The following is a 23,029-nucleotide window of genomic DNA, read 5'->3' on the forward strand; positions in this document are numbered from 1 at the left end:
TGATGTAATCTAATAGGTTGCAGGAAAACTTACTACGACAAAAAGAAATTCTAACCCTGGACTCATAACCACTTACGTGTACGAAGAAACAGAGCTTTGATTGCTTTAGTATTCGCATTGGAAGAAACAGTTTAATCAACTTTTCCTACTACATGTGCGGAAATCTGTTTCTGCGTACTACCGCTAGTTGTGGCACCTGTTAGAAACTCATATTTCCAATTTCAATGTTTGTTCGTCTTTTTTGTAGCTAACCAGCTTGTCTTTTTTACCATCCAGCCCTTAGTTAATTAGTTTGGTAATCATAGTGTTTTAAAAACCAGTCCACGGACGTACGAGAATCACACCAAGCTAAGCTAATATCACAACTAATAACCAACTAAGCTAATCTAAACGCAGAACGTCTAACTTAGTATTCAGCAGGGGTATGTTTCTACCTTTGTGCTGCTTTAGTCCTTTACAGGTGTTTGAGCGACGGTTAGAGAGTGAGTGAGACTAGTTTTCACTAAGAGCATGCTAATGTGCGTGCATAGGTACGCCTTTTAAAATAAACTCTTGATTGGGGAATGTCTTCAGCACTGAGATATTGTGTTTTTTTTTGCGTTTTACTGGAACTAATGCAAAACTAAATTATTTTCGACATCCGCATATCAGAGTAGAATCTACGTAAAAGCACACAAAATGAAGACTAAAACCTAGATGATGCGTTATTCTAACTAAAACCAAAATTCTATAATGATTGCTTACTGTCTTGTTCTGTATGAATCATACTCCAATATCAAACTGTAAATTCACTAACAAACGCATACTTTTAGCATCGACATATTTCGCATTTCATTTGGAAAACAAATATCAATGATCATTTATACATTATTTTCATTAATTTTTAAGCTTTTTGTGCAACGATGGTACACCATAAGATTTATATTATTTGCATGATAGTATTTTGCTACTAAACCTCATACGGCTGATAAAACTCACCAACCTTTCTTATTCTTGTCCGTCCCACTAGCCACAGTACATAGTGCTTCCGAAACAGTACCTTAACGCTTGGACGGGATACGTTATAACGATCGAATACCATCAAACAATTTTAAAGCACTGTCCGAATGCAATATATCCAACGTTTACATAGTTACGATACATACTACGCACAAAAATACATGTATGTAAATTTTTATCCATAATTTGTTTAAAAAATCCACCAATTTCCTGATGTACGATAGTAGTATCATCGCTGTACCCTTCTATTGATGGTGTGTTATTCATGAATCCGATTGAAGCCTATAATCTCAGTTAAATGTAATGAAAGCCACTCACTGCTATCGACGATTTATCATTGATGTCTTCGCTTTATCTTTGAAACAAGCTTACTCAGCTCTTTTGTTCGCTTTGCGATCTTATTTTCCTGTGCTTTATCTGTGCTTTATCACGACGTTTCAATGATAGTCTGGGTATCGCGGGATTTTTTCGTGAAATATTTGGCATAAATGAATATGTTGCTTTAGAAGCTAAAAATCAATAACGGATGATGCAATGCATTATTTCTTTTCATTTTCATATCCTGACACTACAACAAGCGTTTTTGTACAACCTCTGCCAACACGATCGTGTTTAGAAACAGAATATTAAAACAAAGGCGAACGAGCTTCATCGATCGCCTGACCGTCAGTACGAATAATAAAATTTTTTGGTTGCGCTTTTGCGTTTCATTTCGAAACAACTAACAAGTGATCAGCAACATAAATGCAAATACAGTTGGATATAATCGTTATCTATTGCATTCGGTTGGTGCCATTGATACTGCGTTTTTTTTTGTTGTTGTTGGGAATTTCCACAGCATCACGCTACTGCAGATGATCACGAAGTTATTAACTAAACCAAAATGATAGTGGCTTTACACTTCCGTTTACTATGGCTTGAGCGGTGGTGCCTGTGAGAATAAGAAAAAAATAATCGGTTTAGTTACTTTATACAAATCAAAACTAAAATTATATAAATGTAATAACAGCTATTTCCTCTAAGTCCGATTAGGTGAGAATATGTAGTTTTTGGTTATAGGATGAATTACTTTCGTCTATCTTAAATATTTGAAGAATATATATGCATAATTACGCACAGTTCAACGTGTCGATTACTTTCTCCGTAAATAATGCATGCCGTTTAATCCACATGAAAGCTTCTTATATTAAGCTTGGTTTAAGAATGATTCATCGTTAGTAAAAGATAAAAAAATCCCTTACACCAGACACACGTCAGATTAAAGGGTCAAGTTCAAAGCGATTTAAGGGCACTTAAATTTCAATTCGATGATTAGATACCAAACACAAACATATTTATTATAAGCAAACCTTAACCGATTGAACAAATACGACAGGCGCTATGATAACAAACTTAAATCCAAGACGAAAGTAAACAAGAAATGTGAAGAGAAAGTAAACGTGATAAGTAGTCAGTGTACATTGTAGTTAAACACCTGGGTACAAAGAACACACGTGCCTGATGGTCGGCAGTGTGATAATACATGTCCACTCACCTTCCGACTCGCTGATATGATTCACTCCCATTTTTTCAAGCCTGCTCAGCAACCCGCCAAGATTCAGCTCGTCTAACTTTTGCCGGTCCATCCCGATTCGAACGGTAGGCGATTTGCTGCCCTTGGTTTGCGTATGCCACACGAGGATTTCGGTGCAGTTCCGCGCCTTCGGCTCAATGTCTTCCTGCTTCAGGCCGATGCTTTTCAGAAACTCGTCCTCCTCGTAGCCCGCTTTGAAGGGCATGGTCGCGTTCGGGCTGAGTGCTAGATACTCGAGGCTAACCGCAAAACCAGCCATATCGACGGGCCACTTACGCTTCGCTGGCCACGAGTCGAAGAATCCCACCACCCGTCCCTGTTGTTTGATGAAAAAAGGGAATCATTAGTATCAAGCAGCGCCATTCGACTCCCCGTGGTTTGGGGCCAGGATAGGCCACGTACGTTCCGTACGATGGGTGTGCTGACGGCATAGTCTCCAATCAATCCCACTGGGAACATGGACACTTTCTTCGTGTACCGAATCTCGCTAAACAGCTTCAGATCGAAGGTGTTGTCATCGTCACCAAAGTACAGGACACCCGATTTCTTGTGATTTCTTCGGATCCAGTTTAGTGCCGCCCGCCTATTGGCTACTCCCCGGGGAGCATTTTTCCGAGCACGGTATACCTCCGGCATGGGGCTGGCCAGCTGGGTGTACGGTATGCCTGATTGAAAAGAAAAGTAATGAATACAAACGCACGAGAAAATGAACCCATTGGCTCATGATATAAATCGTTCTTGAACGCATTGGTGCAGGATAAAAGGCGAAGGGCCTCAGGATATAAAGCAGAGCATTTTTTGTGGAACTGTGAAATTGCCATGCTTACAATTCGCAAACTAACGATTGAGTGAATGCAAGAGATCATGTTTCCACAATGCCACCCCTGCAAATAGTAATTGTCTTTAGTCCAGCTTTAAACTTACCGAACTTTCGCAGATGACTGTTTAATGTCTCGCTGCAGCTCACCGTATCGTCGGCCACAATCCAGTGCAACCGGGGCACGTGCATCAGCGTTTGGCCTAAGCGAACTATTTCCGCCATCTGCTCACGCCTGGGATACGTTGGCGTGACAAAATATATCGTCGGTTCCGTCCCATTGGTTTGTTCTGGTTGTTGCTGATGGTGGTTGCGTTGTGTTGTGCTCGGGTCATCCGTCGAATCGGACAACGTGGTTGCGAACGACGCTTTCCGGTAGTCCACATTGTTCTCGTAACAAATCACCAACTGCTCGTCCACCAGCAACAGGGGATATTCTTTCTCGTAGTCTTCTAAATAGTCCAATAAAGCAAAACAAAAAAAAAGACACCACAATTATTGAATGGACACAAAAGAAAATAATTTACATATATTTTTTTCATTTAATTGCATCCACGCAAGGCTGCATGGTTTTACAATGACGCTCTATGTTTGGGACCCTCGGTGGTCATTGTCCCTTTGAAACTGGAGCCGGTCATATAATTCGCTATAAGGTTGATTACACCATTTGCAACATTTTATCATTCGAAGATAGAGCGAAAGTATTGAATCATGCCGTGCGAAATGAAACATATGCTTCAAACATAAAAAAAAAACAAACATTTGTATAGTGTTTATGATGTACCATGTATAAAAAAGTAAGGCAATTTTATTATACCTTCAACTGATTAGTCGCATGCTTTAATGTCATTTATCTCCTCACCCCACACATCAATTTTCTTGATAACTTTGTAGTCATCTGATATCATTTCATTCAATACCATGGGGTACTATTCATTTGATCATACCACGATAAGAGCTGTATATGTGACAAAAATACGCCGTCATATCAAACCATTCGTTATCACGTGAAACCTTTTTGTATTGCCTATAGATGAGAATCGACGATATGTCGTTCCGACATATTCAGTTTGAATGATTTTAATCTTTGAACGATGCTCATAAAATTATAGTGATATTTAAACCTCACTGGCATAAGTCAGTGGCGCCATAAATTATAGTGGAAACATGTAACGCGCACCGAATGCCGACTAAAATTAGAGCCTTTGTTGTAAACCACGAAACAGTTACCATTATCACTATAACAGTTGAAAGACAATCACAATAATTTGCCACTCATGAAGAATATCAAATATGATCAATTATCTGTTGGAAACGTGAAACATACAAATTTGTTTACCTATCTAGATTTCTACCTACGAAGATGGGAGCAATGCAATTCAAGAGCGCTTTTTTGGAATGAGAATTGCGATTTTGTAGCACCGTTTATGGAACCTCTTCGAAGTGAATTTAAGAATTATTTACATGCTTTCAAAAAAATGAGCATAGAATTTGTCCGAAAGCCGTATAAGCCCATTAAACTAACAGGAAAAACATATGACAAGTACTACTTATCGGTTACCCATCGTGCAGAAAAAACAGAGCCACACTATTTTGTTCGTAAATACTATAAGAGAAAATCGTTTATCGTGTAATATGCAACACATTTGTTTTGCATTACAATGCGCAAGATGAATGATGTGAATAACATGTGCTCTATCTAATGCCGCGCAAGTAAGGTCATCATAATTTAGTACCTTTTCTAGGGAAACCTTTTTTGGTCGGCGAGATCTCTAACGGCATGAGGATATGCGTTACTTCTTTATCGAGCTTTTTCTCTGGAAAATAAAAGTTTATGGAAATAAATATTGGGAAATGCGGTGTAAATTTTGTTCCTGGCTTTTACACCTCGCAGTAAAAACAACCGTATCAGTTTCAGCCAAACAGTTAAACATCCTCACGCCTGTTAGTTAACTTCGCACACGACGTTCTTGTTCTCACACCTGAACCATATAAAGCATTCCACACCGGTGAGATAATAAATGACAACACCTCAAAAACATGTATGACTAATATTTACGAGCAAACGAATTGGAACCATTTTGCATGATTTTATAGTAATGGTTTGTATTAGTTTTTTTATCATATAAAAATATCCCAAAAATACAACCTGATCGTTTGTTTGTTAATAAGAGAAAAAAAAAACACAAACATAAAACAATCGCATATTATTCTTTTGTATTTGAAAAAAAAAAGATATAGCAACCCCAAACTGCAGTAATTTTTATGCTAGATTTCAATCAATTTTAATGTCGTCTATGGATTATTTGTCCAAAATGACAAATTTTCTGTAGTAATATTACACTCCAACCGATTATTCCATCAACATTAATAAATGATATTTCATTCGTTGGATTCAAATTCAATTAAATCGGTAATTATTCAAAAAAAGGTCCACCTCATAATTTTTGAAAAAACCCACAAAATATAGCCGTAAAATAAAACTAAACATGTCCTATCAAATATGATAAAATAAATTCGGCGCAGTGCCCTAATTGTGTTATCAGATAATTTTTTTTCATCGCTACGTCGATACTCATAATACGTTTCACATGTAATTTACAGCAGACTGATAAATCAGATAATAGGTAACGATAAAAGTAATTCATACTTTTAGTACTAATGGCATTACCTTTTGATACAACACCCAGGTCGAATCATAGACAAGCCAACTGATTGTTTTATTTTTCATTCGTAAACGTTTGTTTTACATTAAATTCGTTTTTGTTTTACCACCTCAAGCCTCGTGATTGCAACTACGGTCAACCATGCCGGGTATAACAAGAAATAATCCACATCCAATCCAAAGAATCAAACCACTATTATTACATACCTCCCACCTCAACGAAAATCGACATCGGCCGGGGTCCCTGGTGGCTAGTTAAACATCATTAATCAATCATAATCGACATTATTCCTTCGCGGGTCTAATCTCATTACCGAACGGCAAGTAATCAGTCATACAAGCCAGTTATGGATATTAGCTTACAATTACGGCAAACTTGCATCTCACGACATCCGTTTTATTCAGGCGGAATCGTATCATACAATTGCATTAAACTCCAGGGGTTCGAGTGATTCAGGCGGAAAGTTAAACCAAGTACGCCATGAAACCGAATATGCTATCCTCGCTACGGAGCTAATGAAATGTCATCAAACCACTTGTTAAGTCACAACACCGCTAATAAATAGAGGAATAACTAAAGAGCTTATATCATAGCCAGCCATTTGGGTGGGTTTATTGGCAATGAACAACAACAAAAAATTGTTACAAAATTGTGCATGGGAAGTGGAGTAAAAATAAAAACAATAAGTCTTTATGCGAACACTCGGAAACACCACAAACAAGTTGAAGTAGTGTAGGCCATTTCGCAGGGAAACCGTAAATGTATGTAGATGGTTATAAAAGGGGAGCACAACCAAATTAGAGAATGACGCCCAATGCCAGTCACCACAATGCTATTATCAAACATCACTCACCTTTGTTGTACTGAAACACATGGAAAATGAACACGAAAAGCGCGACGGCAAAAACGGCCAGGAACACTTTCTTCAATTTTCTTTGTTGAAGTATGGAAGTTGTTTTGGTCCCAGCCATTTTTTTTCGATTCTCGATGACAAGACAACTTATCGGAAACTACAGTATTTTTAATCAAAGCAAAATTTTCACTACTACCATGTGTCGAGTTATCTAACCAGTAGACACGACTAGCGAGATTTAAGCCTACTTCATCGTATCTCGGAATGTGGGCCACGTAAATCTTCGTGTTACGTTTACTAAAGCAATCGCAAATCTTAGCTCTACCGGAACTTTTCAATTCGTTTGTACAAAATCTTGCCTTTTGTATTTATCAAATCACATTTGTTTCACTTTCATCTCGCTGCGTTTTGCTGAAGGAAACACAACATTGAAGTTTTAATGACAAAGAACCTTGCTATATTACAGCTAAGGTTGCACTCCACTTGCTTATCTTTTCGGCAACCTTTTTGGGATGTATGCCTGCAGATTTCGGTGCAAAAGGAAAAAATTTGACTAGCTAGATTTTATCAAGCTCACATAATACGAAAAGCACACTCTGCTTTGCATTTGCAGACCACGGCCGACACTATTTCATGTAGCACACGACTTTCACTCTTTCTGAGTTGTATAACACTTAACATTTTTCCACAACAGTTCCAACAGCCGAGTTAGTGGGAATACAACTTCGTTTATTTTTCACTTTCGAAGCAATGGAAACGGAACCGATAGCAGCGAAGAGTTTCGACGGCACCTCGAGGCTTACGGAGCTGTGGAAAATAGCGCAAGGCGGAAGTACCAGAATAACGAAAAGCGAACTCGATTATTTCGCGAACCCGTCTCGGTGCACAAGCTGATCTCGAAAGTGGATTGGCTCCACGCCCCACCGACCTTTCGTTTAGTGTAGTGTGCCACTGGTTTATTTGGTAAGTGAACCCTTGCACTTTAATTGTGTACACTTTCGCAAACTGTTTCCTTCCCTCGGGTGCCGATTGGCGGGGGTTGGATCGAGCTTGCTATTTTAAGGAGTGTATCACACACGCCGTTAAAACCAGGCCGGTTCATAGCTGCTTTGTTAGCCGTCAAATGAGTAACAGGTTCATTTCCTTCTATATCACCGTTTTTCTTTTCAAAGAAGAGAAAAATCCTTCCGTGCCACAGTGTCTTGACACTTTTTCTACACCTCAATAATGTTGTCAAATCCTCTTTCGATGATTTCGCGTGTATTCACAATCATTTATTCTATAACAGAGCTAGGTTTTGTCGTGATTTAAGTTTAATGTTGGCTGCTGCTTGCATGCTCATCTTTTTCATATCTGACAGCCTTTGGCATGCCACAGTGCTGTCATTCAAATGCTGTCGCTTTGAAAATTCAAAAAGAACACAATTCACAAAAATGTAAAATAGTTTGTTATGCATGTTTTGAGTATTTATGTTACACAGCTATTGAATATTAAACTATTATAAAGACGGTTTTAGTCATAGCTCTTGAAATAATATGAAAATATGATTGTTCCTTGAGTTATGTGCTTGACACTCCGTATCAGTACTCGAGGTATTTTTATAATGGTGTGTAAATACAGACAACTTAAGACATATTTGCCAATTCATGACTCAATAAGGGAAGCCTTTTTAGCAAGAAAAAAAGCAATTTTACATGTTTTCGCTGACAGGGCCTCGAACTATCAGTACGTCAAACTAAACGGCATGTGTCTAGCCCGGGCTTGAGCCTTCAGAACATCATCATATGAGCAAAACATCAAACTACCTGTCACACACACACATCGCAGCTGGGCTTTTCTCCGCCAGTGTGCGTGTTTTTGGACTTTGCTGCTACCTCCTCTCCTAATGGCCTGTTCCGTGTTCTTTTTTTACGATTTTCCAACTTTTTCAAAGACGCTGGAAACACGCAGTGTGATCTGCTTTTAGCGGAGATCCGTCGAAATCGTTGCGTGTGTCAAGTCGGTTATAGTTTTGCTGGGGGGCAGCCAGCCGTCGGGGCGAAGTGAGTGAGAGGGATCAAAGTGCTAAAGTAAAAAAAAGAAGGTAGTTCAACAACCAAGGGAGAATACAGTATCAAGCAAATCCCTACGAAAGCCCTGAATAGCAACGAGCTAAAATCGTTAAACGAAACCAGGCAAGGCGGGCACAAAATTTTCCACCAAGGTCTTCTTCCCACCCCTTGCATTACAGATGCGAAAAGCGCAAAAATTATAGTTTCTCGACTCGCTGTCCCTCCCGCCACCGCCGTCCGCCTAAGGGCGCACGAAGCACGCACTGCGCTTGCTATTGCTGCTGCTGCTGTTGCTATTGGTGGTGTTGTTAATGCAGAAGTAAAAAACACGTTCCTCTAGTGCGTGAGTGGAAGTGGAGGTGGAGGTGTTGAAGGTGCTGAGCGTACAACAAAAAAGAAAAAAGGAGCACAAAAGCAGCGAAGAAGACATCGTCACGGCGGGGTTTCAGAAGACATCCATCCAAGAAGCAGGCCGCCGTCGTTCTGTGAGCGAACGGCAGCCCAAAATTGTGCCCTGAAACCCTTGGCAACCGGACCGGATCGCAGGCATCGAGTGCAAAATTTAGTGGTGGCTGCTTGCGTGGTGGCCATGGATTGTCCCCACATTGTCGATAACGTAGGTCTCGGCAAGGATTCGATCAGGATCGTGAGGAGCAACTTCAGCACCACCCCGAGTTGCAATGTGTCCGCCGTGGGAGATCCTGCGGCCGGTAGGATTCTTATTCCAACGGTGGGGTCCGATGTAACGGCCGCGGTCACACTATCCCACGTAGCTGTTAGTCAGGCCGTTCTTACGGCTACTTCTACTGCGTCATCAACAGTAGCCTCCAAGCATTGGAAATGTGCAGGTAATAATGGTAGCGATTTCTGTGAGACAAATTCGAGACACGCGGTTCGAGGATATTGTTGTCAAAAAAAAAAATATTTATATATATAGCGCAAGTGAAGGCTCCCATGTAAGTGCACAAATCGTAGCAATCGCGAATATTACAACCATTTGCGGTGTGACAGAGATGGAGGGCTGTGCTATCTCTTGCGTTCGTGTGTGCGAGAACGACACTAAGGCTTAGCGAATAGCACAAAACTCCCTTTCGACAGTGTCGTATGTTTGTGGAATTAATGCTAAAGAAATTGCGTAAAGAACACCATGCGTCCGCGCAAGGAGCAGACATATTTTCCCATCAACATCTGGCTTTGGCTCCTGGGCGGGCTTGGTAAACAAAAAATCGATATTACATCATACGTCAAATTTACTGCTCCTCTTGTGTCATGGCTTCTCTAGTGTCTTCGAAAGGTCCTCTGTCTCGTCCGGTCCCTGTTTTTCATGTCGATTTGATTGCGTGGATGCGTGGTGACTCGTACGCGTCAAGCCCTTCGAAAGAAGAGAGGGACAAAAGGATAATCGAGACGCAAAAGCAGCGTCATACATTGCACTCCATGCACTGCACCAACTGGAACTTGAAACAAAAATTAAGCTATGCTTTTTTTTGCTCCATAATTTCGGCAATCGAAAATGATTGATCCTTTTTTTTGCAATCCTTATTGCATGGCCCATATCTTGGATGTGTATGCAATTTTCATCAATCGTACGATACCGTCTGTCCCGGCAAGATGCACAAAATTTGCGTCTTGCAACACTCAATAGCAGTCAAATGTTAAGGATTAATTCATTCTCTTGGCACAGTGCAACCATCGCTACAGCTGCATTCATGGCTGTTGTATCCATTGTAGTGCGTCCAAATCTATGGTTGCATTTTTCTAGGCTCCACTGAACATATGGACGGCGAAGCCAAAGAGCAGAGCGGAAAAAATGCCTGGCAGCAGAACAAATTGATAATGAAGAAAGAAGAAAAAAAACATGGTCCATCTTTTGAAAGCGCGTATCATCATCCCCCCATGCCCCTCCATCATCCCCCTAACCCACCGCCGACTAAGCGTTTCATACTGGTTTTGGTTTTGGTTGTGCTCTAGGCGATGCCTACTACGTTCAAGGTGGATGATGTATAGCGTTTGACGGTTACGTTCTTTAGCGCGTTGATGAAAAGTACTACAATTGGAGCACATTGGGTATTTAATTTTGTATTAGCGCTGGTTTACTCTTACTATGTGCCTTCATCAATACGTGAAATACCGCGCGTTTTTTTTTTTTTTTCAAATTTCTTTAGGTTTAGTTTCATTACATCAACTTAAGTTAAGGCGATAGGAAAATAGTATAAATATCCGCAAGGTCCATAGGATCGAAATGTAATCGAGGTGATTACGACAAAATTCTCTATAATGTTTTCATTTTTTTGCTCTTCGATTTTTTAAGAATGCTCCATCAGCAAAGACAACTGGATGTGCTTACAGTGCGGGGCAGTACTATGCGGACGATACGACAATGGTCACGCGCTGAAGCACTCGAATACGAACCGAAATCACAACATATGCATCAACACATCAAACCAGTCAGTTTATTGGTAAGTGTGGTGCGCACCGTTCTGCGATTCCTATGATAGTTCTAACAACTGCGCGCTTCTGTCGCTCTTACAGCTACAAGTGCGATGAATTCGTGATAAACGACACCAATGATAACGCGCTCGAGGAGCTAAGGCAGGAGCTGAAGGAAAGCAATGGCGATCAGATGGACACGATTTCCGAAACGTCCTCGACGCTGGAGGAAATCAGCTCGTCCAAGTCGACCCAGGAAACGGCCAGCACGTCCTCGTCGAGCGATTCCGGCTGGGAAGAGCCGGCACCGTCGGCACTGGCCATTCCCCTGCCCGTCTCCTCGATCACGATTGTCAGCTCGCGGAAGCTGCGTCCTCGCAAGCGCACTATTTCCAGTGACAGCAACAACGAGAACGGAGCGACCACCGCCAAGCGCAAATCGATGCGGCGGGTCGTGGGGCTGCGCAACCTTGGTAACACCTGCTTCATGAACTCAGTATTACAGTCCCTGAGCAACATACAGGAGTTTAGCTGTTACTTCAACACTATGCCGGCCCTGGAGATGAAACACAAGCAGAAGGCGTACCATTCGCGCAGCATGAAGGAAACGATGGACGACGTGTTCGTGGTGGAGGAGTTACGCAAGGCAAGGCCGAAAGGATAATAAAAAAAAAAAACATTCCCTTTGTTCGAGCGTGTCTTTAAACCGATTAACTTTATGCGTGCGCCTCGTTTTGCAGGTCCTTTTAAATCTCAGCCAAGGAGGTGACGGATCAAAGGGAGCCATCTCACCCGAGTGCTTGTTTCTCGTCATCTGGAAGGTGGTGCCGCAGTTTCGCGGACATCGGCAACACGATGCGCACGAGTTTCTGCGCTACATGCTCGACCGCTTGCACACCGAGCTGCAGCAGGTGTCCTTTCCGGTCGAGCTGTCTGGGCCCAAGTCGGGGGAACACAAAAACCCGTACAACGTGTCCGGGCTGAGCCATCTGCAGGCGAAGGGGCGCAATTCCATCGTCACAAATGTGTTCGGTGGAGTGTTGCAGAGCGAGGTGCGCTGTTTGATCTGCGGAATGGAGAGCAAAAAGCACGACCCATTCCTCGATCTATCGCTAGACATTCCGGAAAAGTTTTACAGTAAAGATCACTCCGCGGACAGTAGTAGCACTGGCACGGACGGTGTAAACGGTGCTGGTGCCACGTCGGTTTGTCACATATCCGACTGTTTGTCTAGCTTTACCGAGGTAAGGGAGGCAACACGTTATGCGAAGGGAGTATTTGGGGTTTATTTCTTTATTCCTTTGGCATACTCAAATCTGCATAAACACGTGAATCAAACATGGGAGATAAATCACGCGTATCTTTTTCTTCAGGTGGAAGAGCTAGCAGAAACAGAATTATACTACTGCAATTCGTGCAAGTGCAAACAGAAATCGACAAAGCGTTTTTGGATTCGCCGTCTGCCGAACGTGTTATGTTTGCACATTAAACGCTTTCGTTGGAACAATTTCTATAGGTAAGAGGGAACATCCTTGTAAGCAGTTGCCGGTAGAGATGGACACTTAACGCATTGTGTTTCCATTTGTTACAGAACTAAAATCGACTTGAGAATAGCATTCCCCATCAACGCACTTGATATGTCGCAGTTTGTGCTAAATAATGGGCCCGAAACGAGAAGATCTAATTCCAGCTGCAACATCTACGATCTAGCCGCAGTTATAGTCCATCATGGCAATGGGTAAGATGCTAGCGCTGACTGAATCGCCATTAGTTTTGTCTCCCTCTTTCTCTCTCTTTCGACGAAAGTAATTATTAATCCTGATCAAACTTCCAGTTCCAGCTGTGGCCACTACACGTCCTTCGCCATCAACAATGGCGTGTGGATGCACTTTAACGATCACACGGTGAAAGAAGTGAGCAGTGCGGCTGTAGCCGAGTGCAAACCGTACATCCTGTTCTACATCAAGCGTGATCCAACGAATGCCAACCGACTGTCGACCACCAGCACCGTGGCGCCCGGTACAACGGTGGCCCATCAGTCGTCCTGAGATTAAGCTATTACTTTCTTTTTTCGTTCAAGACTGATTACAACTCTTAACTGTTAATCCGACTGATCAGACGATTCACCGTGGCTCGGTTCGTGAGTGCATTTCTCGCGAAAATATGGATTTTTCGCTTTCTGCAATATGCGAGCGTGTTGAGCTCGTCTCGTGCGCACGGTGTAGTAGTAGTAATGTTTGGTTGAATGTGATGGAAGAATTTTAATGTTAAGGAACGTAAACTATCCTTTATACGGGGTTCGTCTTCGTTTTCTTCCGAGTATCAGGGTTGTACGAGAAATACGGTAGGGTGAGCACGCGATACGGTGTTATGAAATGCAGTGCATCATAATATCTACTCAGGTCGCAGCGAAGGACCTCCGTTCCTAGATGGGGACGAGATGCTTAGGTTGAAAGACAAGAAGTATAAAACCCGTGTGGATGGACAAAGGCAAAACAAATTTGGAAAACTAACGAATTATGGCGATTGAGATACTATTATAAAGGATAGCAGATATGTATGATATACATTTAGCATTACATTTAAGAATAGGGTAGGGTGCGGCTGCACCAGAATATGACAGAGTGAGTTCATTTTGCACATTTTATAAGCAACTCATTTCCATATTTGTTTCCTTCAACTTGTAAAGCAAGCAGAAAGCAACACATGAAAACTGGGATCAATTTTGATGAAAATCTACCGAAAGCTAGGTGCCCAGTGTTTCCCACATACAACTTATCTATTCGAAAGCTGTTACTTTCCTTTAAGCTTCCTATTCTTCTACCGAGTGCACATATGTTGTCGCCAACATGCGACATTTTTTCATCTTCAAAGATAAGCTCCTTTTCTCAGCCATACGGTTCTTTTATGCGTTGTCTCCCACTCACAAGAACAACGTGTACACCAGTTGTGTATGCTTCGCAGAAGAGAAATACGAACGAATAACTGTCTCACGCAAATAATTTCTTAACTTTTAAGATAATGGATTTGATATGTGATAAACAGATGCATTTTAGTTTGTATGAAGATATTTTTTTACTGACAACTGCTCTTTCTCGCTAAAGAGAGTTTATAAAGAAAGAACCTGATTTGAGAGTGCGAGTTAGTGTGTGCGTGTGTGTGCGCGAATGCAGAAAAATTGCTATAATTCAAACAAAAAAAAATGTATAGGAATAGTGTATAAAAAGATAAAAATGGTACGCAAATAAGCCGTGCGTCATTTTGTACTAGATAGTGCATCTTATCTACGCCCTAATACGAATATATTTTAAAAATGTAATTTATACAAATGAAAAGATTCTCAAAGAGGCCGCCGAGTTATTGTGATGTTACTTCCGTTCGTTTAGTTTTTCGATAAGATAGATATAGTTTCTTTCTAGTTTCTACTTTCTACCGCATACATTGGTCCATCATCAGGTGTATGGCATAGACAGGAGTAATATGAACTCTTCTAGACGTAGTTTCAATTCAAACTGGCTGGCAGTTTGTTCAATTCCGATTGCATTGTTTCAAATTTGAATTTCAAACGAATATTAACGCGCCATTAAGAACACACCAACCGCCAATTTAAACACTTTTCCCAAAATCTGACTCGATTACATGCCAATTTTTTGACTCAACGTGCGGGTACAGGCATTAGTGCATTAGCACGGAGAACATTATCAGCATTAACGCTCGCACGATCAAATTATCCAAGGTCTAGGACCCTCTTACCTTCATCCGATTGTTAGTTAGTATAAGATCAATATTGAACAAAACACATATGGTTCGATTCAAACAGCGACAGTTGGTTAGCAGCAAGCAATGGAGATGTGCAGGTTTGTCGTTGAAAAACAACCTGTACGGGGAACGGTACGAAGCATAGAGCGCAGATACTCGGTGAAATATTCACTCAATCCACCCACAACACAATAGCAAAGTAATAGGATAAATTCAACGCATCCGTAAGCCGGGGGTTACATTAGAATTAAAGCTATTCGTTTATTGCTAGGCTTTCTCTTCAATATCAACACACGTAAGCGAAGGGAAGCAAAAGAAACACCTGAAATAAAATTAATATTATGTAAAGAAGCAAAAATCTGTCACGTGCATCGCGTGTTCGAGCGAGAAAAAGGTTAATTTGGCGTTTGATGAAATGCTATGCAACCCGACAGGATATGGTAGTTGAAAATGAAGCAACAACAAATGCGAAGGTTGTTTTACACTCGTTTTAGCTCAACCTATCAGTTTCCAGACCAGATCATGTTCCTCACCCGGTAATGTTTGCCGCGTATGTTTGATCATTTTATTTGAGTCATAACAAAGCCCAAGCCCGCACTGAATAATTTTGCTTTCTAGCAAAGAAACCAAATGAAACCTACAACCAACCCTATTAATGCCGCGAAAAGCAGCAGCCTCACGACAGCTCCGCTTCATCTGCTAGTCACTTGCCACATTACCCCTGAAACGTTGTATCCTTTGCGTGGAAAACCACACAGCGTAGTGTATATATTGGCCGCTCCGTGTATGGGGATTATTTCAGGGGCTTTCCCCTTCGAGTTAACTCATCGGGCAGGGATTCTGCTCATTTAATAACGACGGATCGAGCATTGGCGGATTGCCAGGCGCTATATCGCCCACCAGTTCGGCCGGCGGTGAGCCCAGATCCTGCAGGGCTTGCATCTTATCCAGCACGCTCTGAAACAATGCCCGTTTCACATCTTCCGGGTCGTCCTCCTTTTCCTTCTGCAGCTCTACCGAGACCTCTTTCAGCAGCTTCAGCTGCTTCTCGTACAACTCTCGCTCCTCTTCGGGAAGACTCGGACCGTGTTCGGTCAACCATGCGGGGTACCTTTCAACCAATTCCCGTATGCAGGGTAGCAGTACGTCGGGCGACAGCAGGCTCTGCATCATCTTATGCATGAACGGCAGAAATGCATTGTTTTCACCCGTCGCGTTCAGATCGATGTTACCGAATATGTTCGCGATCTCCTCGGGGCTGAATGGGGACTGGAGGTTATCTTGGCCCTCGCTCATCGCCTTCAGCGCGTCGTTGATGGTTTGGCTAATGGCCGGGTCCAGTGTGTTCGCTGGCGTGGCCTCGTCTGTAGTGTTTTCGGAGCGTATCGCCAAACTGGCCGCTTCAGCGATCCGTTGCATCCCAAGCAACGTTGCATCCCAAGCGTTGTCGCTTTTATCGCCGTCGCAGCCAAATATTGCGGCCATGGTTTTTTCGTAGTCGTCTCCCGCTGCCCTGTAATTGGAAAAGAAGACGAATATAATAGACGGCACGCGATCAGCTATTAGTGGCTGCAAGGAAAGGGTAGTTACTTCAGGTCGATTAACAGCTGGGCCGCGGAAGGAACCTGGTCGCCTGGTTTTCCCGAACCACCCGTCGCCCCGGATGCGCTTGGTTTGGCGGAATCATCTTTGTGTTTGTTGAAATCCTCCAGGGCACCTACCGGAGCGCGGCACATGGTCGAAACGTGAGGAAACACAAAATTTTATTATATAATCTAAGCCGCTAATGGCACACGACAGCCCGGCTACGGGCGGATATTTACTGTCGAGCAGGTCATCTAACTCCGTGTCCCGCGAGGTATCTTGGCCCTTTTGACTAGAATCATTTTCCTTCGTATCCGACATTCTGCTCTACGATTCGTTTCACAGCGAATACAGCAATGTGGAAGGGAGTTTGCAGCAAGAAAAAATAGGGTATTTATCCGCGCTGTACAATATCACTCCTAATGAAAACGTACGGTAATGCACTGGCTGGTAGGTTCGGATTTTCGGTGCAAAGGAGCGACAGAGATGGAAGATGAATCTTGTAATGAAGTTATTTTTTGCATTTTCTAGCAACATGTTGACGTACCCGAACAGGTAGGCTCATTGAAGTGAAGCAAAACTTCATTATATGGCCTGGAATCAGCTATTTTAATCCCTTTTCAAATGAAACAAATCAAATTAATGGTGGATAATTTTTAAATTTTCCAAAGCACGTGGTGCCATGTTTTATTATTACACTCAAAAGGATATAACTCATCTGCAATGAAAAATGAGATTCAATCAGGTGCTTTAATCATTTTAGGGAGGTTTTATCGAAAAGAACCTTATATTGGTTCAAACTTAAATGTCATACATTTTGCAAATGATACAGGGTTTAATTATCACCAGTAAAACTTACCAAAATATTGCCCAACCGTCAACCACTGTGATAGTCTGTGACGTGTACTTTCGTTCAGTTAAGTAAAGTTGCATTTTTCTTGCGGAAGGCCGCACTTGCGGTACAGCAGTTTAATAAAGCCTCGGTAAGTATATTTTTTTGCATGTTTTAAGCACATAGCCGTGGCCTACTATACCACCAAATGCAATCGAAACTCGTAGCCAACCCTGGAGCTGTCACGAAATTCTTCGTTGAAATACGTGGCAACCGACCCTGACAGCCGTGACACAATCAAAATAGACACTTCTTGCGTCGCGCTCCCTCCGCTGCTCACGATCTTCCCTGATACTACGCTGGCCACTGTGGAACGGCCAGGCCGCACATCGTCTCACCCCTCCCTCGGTCATCCACACGGATGCAGACTTTTCTGTTTTCTTCGTGTACGTCTGACGTGGAAAGCAGCCGACGGACGAGTTTCTTGTAGCGAATTCTGCTCCAAATTCGAAGCCCTAGCGTTCGCGCGATAATCGGCAACGTGCAGTGTGCTGTGAGTGATTATGAACATTGCCTGCTAGGATCAAATTGGCCAGTTGTGTGTGCGTAGACCCGGGTGTTATCGCGGCAATACGTTAGTTCGGGAAGGCAGGAAAGACAAAAAAAGCAGGTCAGTGCAGCGTTGTCGCACAAGTGTGTATGGATGATGATGATGATGATGCTACTGGCGAGTCACCGTCGATGCATATACCAAATGGGCTATCCGACTCACCCTTTAACCGCAACGTGTAACCTCGGTGCGGTAGTTTTGGGTTGTGGCAATGACGCTTTCGTCTCTTTGCAGTGCAGGTTTCGGTCAGGTGTCAACGCGTCAGTAACAGGAAGCTGAAGCAGCCACATGAATCCGCAAATGTCTGCCTACGGGCAATATCCGCCACAAGGCTGGCCGCAACAGCAAAACGTTCCCCAGCCGGGAGGACCACCACCAGGTCCGATGCCAACCATGAACGGAGCGCAAACGAACGTATGTACTCTCTATTGAACAAAATAAAAGATGTCACGTCAATCACGCTTTCGTGTGTATTTACAGCCGCAACAGTTGGCTAGCCAGATGCAAAACATGGCCCTGGCGGGTCCGCCACAGCAGCATGGGCCACCGCCGCCAAAGATGGGCGTTTCGAATATGAATGGACCCGCCATGGGAGGGCCACCACCGGCGAGCTTTCCCAATCAACAGGCCCCAATGGTAAGGCCACCGTCTGCAGGTGGACCTGTGCCGGGAGGATATCCTCCACCGGCTCAACCCGGTGGTCCTACGATGGTGAGTAATGGGCCCGGACCTGGTCAACCAGGTGCTGTGCGACCACCGATGCCACCCATGGCCGGCGGGGGTTATGGTCAAACCAATGGCCATTCGATGGCTCCTCCCGGCCAATCTGCCCCATCCGGTCAACAATTCGGGGGACCCGTGCCACCGATGGCGGCACCAGGGACTGGTCCCCCACCACGTCCCGGACAACCATTCGCACCACAACCGGGTAACGCTTATCAGCAACCACCGCAACAGCAAGCGGCCACTTACCCACCAACTGGTGGGCCACCATCTTTTGGAGCGGGCACTGTGGGTCCTTCTCCACCACAACAGCAATATCCGGGCCCTCCGATGCCAGGACAACAGATGCCTCAACATCAACAGCAGCAGTCGGTGCCGCCGCAACAACCGCCTATGGGTTTCCCACCGCAGGCCGGACAAATGCCACCGATGGGCGGTCAAATGCCACCGATGGGCGGTCAAATGCCACCCAGGGGTTATAACGTAAGTGTCAATGTCCGGTGTCATTTTTATAGGTTAGTTTGAGTGCGCTATACTAAAGCCTACAATGCGTTCCTTCTCGAAATTAGCAAATGCCCCCTGGCGCGGGCTACAACCAGATGCCACCAATGCCGGGTCAGCAGCAGCAACAGCAACCACAGCAGCAGCAACAGCAACAGCAGATGCATCCACAACCGCAGTTCCATCATCAGGGCGCGGGCATGATGGGAGGACATTATCCTGCCCCACCACCGGCGGCACCGCAGCAGAAGCGGCTCGATCCGGAAAGCATGCCCAACCCGATCCAGATGATGCAGGATAACCAGGAGAGCTGTGGTGGCATCTTCTCGACAAACCTACCCGGTGAGGTTCCGCCGCTGGTGACGACCAAGTTCGTGACGCAGGACCAGGGCAATGCGAGCCCGCGTTTCGTGCGTTCGACGATGTACAACATTCCGCAGACGGCCGATATGCTGAAGCAGTGCGCCGTTCCGTTCGCGCTCATTATTTCGCCTTTTGCGCGCACTGTTGGTGATGAGATGGCACCTCCGGTCGTGGATTTTGGTGAGATGGGCCCGATTCGATGCATCCGCTGTAAGGCGTACATCTGCCCGTCGATGCAGTTCCTCGATGGAGGCCGCCGGTTCCAGTGTCAGTTCTGTAAGGCGACTTCCGACGTGCCGGCCGAGTACTTCCAGCATCTTGATCACACCGGTCAGCGTATGGATAAGTACGAGCGACCGGAGCTTGTGCTCGGTACGTACGAGTTTGTCGCAACGAAGGAGTACTGCCGCAACAACACGCCCCCGAAGCCACCGGCGATGGTCTTCCTGATCGACGTGTCGTACAACAACGTCAAGTCGGGGCTGGTGCAGTTGCTGTGCACGCAGATGAAGAACATCATCCGGAACCTGCCGGTTGACGGAGAACGTCCACGCACGGCCATGAAGGTTGGCTTCATCACGTACAACAGCTCGGTGCACTTCTACAACCTGAAGAGCACGCTCGCCCAGCCCCAGATGATGGTGGTGGGTGATCTGCAGGAGATGTTTATGCCACTGCTCGATGGCTTCCTCGTCGATCCGGAGGAATCCGCCACCGTGATCGACGCGCTCATGGAGCAGATCCCGAAGATGTTCGAGGATACGCGCGAAACCGAGACGATTCTGTTGCCGGCGTTGCAAGCCGGACTCGAGGCACTCAAGGCGTCCGATTGCGTCGGCAAACTGTACGTGTTCCATTCGACGTTGCCGAATGCGGACGCACCGGGCAAGCTGAAGGCCCGTGAAGACCGCAAGCTGTTGGGAACGGATAAGGAGAAAACGGTCCTCACACCACAATCGACCATCTACAACATGCTGGCGCAGGATTGCGTCGGCGCGGGTGTATCCGTTGATTTGTTTGCGTTCAACAATGCGTACATCGATCTGGCGACGATCGGGCAGGTGGCCCGGTTGACCGGTGGTGAGGTGTACAAGTACACCTACTTCCAGGTACGTCTCTGGGAGAGTATTTATTGAGTTTATTGTGTCCACATTAACACTAATTATTCCCCATCATGTTTGCAGGCCGACATTGATGGAGCGCGGTTGGTGAGAGATTTGATCAAGAACATTTCGCGCCCGATCGCCTTCGATGCGGTGATGCGCGTGCGCACCTCGACTGGCGTACGTCCGACCGATTTCTACGGACACTTCTTCATGTCCAACACGAAGGACATGGAAATCGCCAGCATCGGTACGTAACCCACCAGAAGTGGGCATGTTCTTCTTCTGTCCGGTTGATTAATCCTCCCTTCGTTTGGGGTTTCTTTCCAGATTGCGAGAAAGCCGTCTCGGTGGAGGTGAAGCACGACGACAAGCTGACGGACGACCTGGTGCTGATCCAGGTAGCGCTCCTGTACACGTCCTGCTCCGGTCAACGCCGGCTACGGGTGCACAATCTCGCCCTAAAGACGTGCTCGTCGCTAATGGATTTGTTTCGGTGCTGCGACCTCGACACGACGCTGCTGTACTTCGCCAAGCAGGGCCTCACCAAGCTGATGGACAACAACCCGAAAGCGGTGAAGGACGCAATCGTGCACCGAGCGGTACAGCTGCTGGCGTGCTACCGGAAGCACTGTGCCTCACCGACCTCATCCGGTCAGCTGATCCTGCCCGAGGGCATGAAGTTGCTGCCGCTTTACGTCAACTGTTTGCTGAAGAACGACGCGTTCTCGGGCGGATCGGACATCTCGATCGATGATCGCTCGTACGTGATCTACTACGTGATGAGCATGGATCTGCCCACCTCGGTGCAGTACTTTTATCCGCGCTTGATCCCACTGCACGATGTCAACGTGGACGCTGGGGACACCGTCCCGGCCTCCATCCGTTGTACCGGCGACAAGATGCACGAAGATGGTGCATACATTTTGGGTACGGATTGGGATGCGGAATGCAACGCGAAGGACACCATTGACGGTTCTTTTCTTTATAGAAAACGGTGTTCATATGTTTATGTGGCTCGGGTTGTCCCTTTCCTCCGAGTTCACGCAGTCGGTGTTTGGGGCGCAGTGTACGCAGCAGATCGACACCGATCGTACGGGTTTGCCAGTATTCGATAATCCTCTATCCAAGCGTGTTCGTGGCATCGTCGACAAGATCCAGGCGGAGAAGCGCCGGTGCATGCGGGTAAGCTGCATGAAATACCTCCTTTCTGCCTTCGAAATGTAAGTGAAACGTTTTTTTTCTGCCTCTCTCCATTTCTAGCTGACGTTGGTGAAGCAGCGCGATAAACTCGAGAGCGTATTGCGGCACTTTTTGGTGGAGGATCGTGGCACCACCGATGGTTCGGTTAGCTACGTAGATTTCCTCTGCCACGTGCACAAAGAGATTCGACAAATGCTGAGCTAGCTGGCCAACACCGGCACCAACAGCACCAGCAGTAGCAGCAATATAGCGAGCAGTTTTTTCTCTGGCGGACGGTTTAGGTTTAGAGACAGCAATGGTTGCGGTACTACCGTGGCCACTGCTGCTACTACTATTACTACTGCTATGAATTCTACTTACAATAATACTAACACGGCACCGGTGGCGCCTGCGGTGGCCACTTGCAACCATTCGGACACCGGACACTCGATCGGCGGCACAACTCGCTGGAAGGACGTCAACGGGAACGCGATTAATGGCCGGCAAACGGCGAGCGAAAGCACACCCGTGATGGAGCAATCGCGACCTGGCCATACAATGGCCATAATTCCACAGCAGGGAAAGTTCATGAGTGCGACACGCTGCCAAGGGTACGTCGGTAGCCGCATCGCGTCCCGGTACGACGAAGACGAGGAAGATGAGGATGGTGCTGACCCTGATGGTACGATTCTGGAGGAGGACGAAGACGCCGATCAAACGGAAAGGGAACCGGATCGACGGGTGGTACAACCAACGCAGGCACGCAAGGAACAGTGCGGAAGCGTGTCGCAAAGCCGCACCCGGGCCAATCGCTATCGGCGTGCTTTCGGTGGTCGATGGTAAAGATGTGACCGCGGTGTGGCCTCCGGTTTATCATGAGGATGCTAGTTGTTTTGTTTGTTTTTTTATTATTCACGCGATTTCGATTGCGCTCGGTTAGGTTCTATTCGCTTCTTATTTCTCTCTCTCTCTCTCTGTTCGGT

General features: G+C 45.1%; 4 protein-coding genes across 4 annotated transcripts; 2 read left to right on the forward strand and 2 right to left on the reverse strand.

Moving 5' to 3' along the window:
• Positions 1-1,801: 1,801 nt before the first annotated feature.
• Positions 1,802-7,026, reverse strand: LOC128723511 (galactosylgalactosylxylosylprotein 3-beta-glucuronosyltransferase S). Its single transcript, XM_053817264.1, has 6 exons — positions 6,909-7,026; positions 5,126-5,206; positions 3,497-3,841; positions 2,975-3,237; positions 2,534-2,888; positions 1,802-1,930 (listed from the first exon to the last, which is right to left on the reverse strand). The coding sequence occupies exons 1-6, from the start codon at positions 7,024-7,026 to the stop codon at positions 1,869-1,871; spliced, it is 1,224 nt and encodes a 407-aa protein (XP_053673239.1). The 3' UTR covers positions 1,802-1,868.
• A 2,522-nt stretch (positions 7,027-9,548) lies between these two features.
• On the forward strand, positions 9,549-13,437 carry LOC128726349 (ubiquitin carboxyl-terminal hydrolase 3-like). Its single transcript, XM_053820153.1, has 7 exons — positions 9,549-9,807; positions 11,271-11,418; positions 11,492-12,035; positions 12,130-12,633; positions 12,763-12,905; positions 12,981-13,127; positions 13,224-13,437. Exons 1-7 carry the CDS (start codon positions 9,549-9,551, stop codon positions 13,435-13,437), a joined length of 1,959 nt encoding a protein of 652 aa, XP_053676128.1.
• Positions 13,438-15,320: 1,883 nt separating this feature from the next.
• LOC128727746 (peroxisomal biogenesis factor 19) lies at positions 15,321-17,103 on the reverse strand. Its single transcript, XM_053821684.1, has 3 exons — positions 16,972-17,103; positions 16,739-16,865; positions 15,321-16,661 (listed from the first exon to the last, which is right to left on the reverse strand). Exons 1-3 carry the CDS (start codon positions 17,051-17,053, stop codon positions 15,968-15,970), a joined length of 903 nt encoding a protein of 300 aa, XP_053677659.1. The 5' UTR covers positions 17,054-17,103; the 3' UTR covers positions 15,321-15,967.
• A 1,359-nt stretch (positions 17,104-18,462) lies between these two features.
• LOC128722709 (protein transport protein Sec24C) lies at positions 18,463-22,271 on the forward strand. Its single transcript, XM_053816385.1, has 7 exons — positions 18,463-18,588; positions 18,655-19,380; positions 19,467-20,870; positions 20,946-21,114; positions 21,195-21,794; positions 21,856-22,049; positions 22,128-22,271. The coding sequence occupies exons 1-7, from the start codon at positions 18,463-18,465 to the stop codon at positions 22,269-22,271; spliced, it is 3,363 nt and encodes a 1,120-aa protein (XP_053672360.1).
• The last annotated feature ends 758 nt before the right edge of the window (positions 22,272-23,029 follow it).

The sequence above is a fragment of the Anopheles nili genome, chromosome 3 (assembly GCF_943737925.1).
Source record: "Anopheles nili chromosome 3, idAnoNiliSN_F5_01, whole genome shotgun sequence".
In the NCBI taxonomy this organism is placed as follows: Eukaryota; Metazoa; Arthropoda; class Insecta; order Diptera; family Culicidae; genus Anopheles; species Anopheles nili.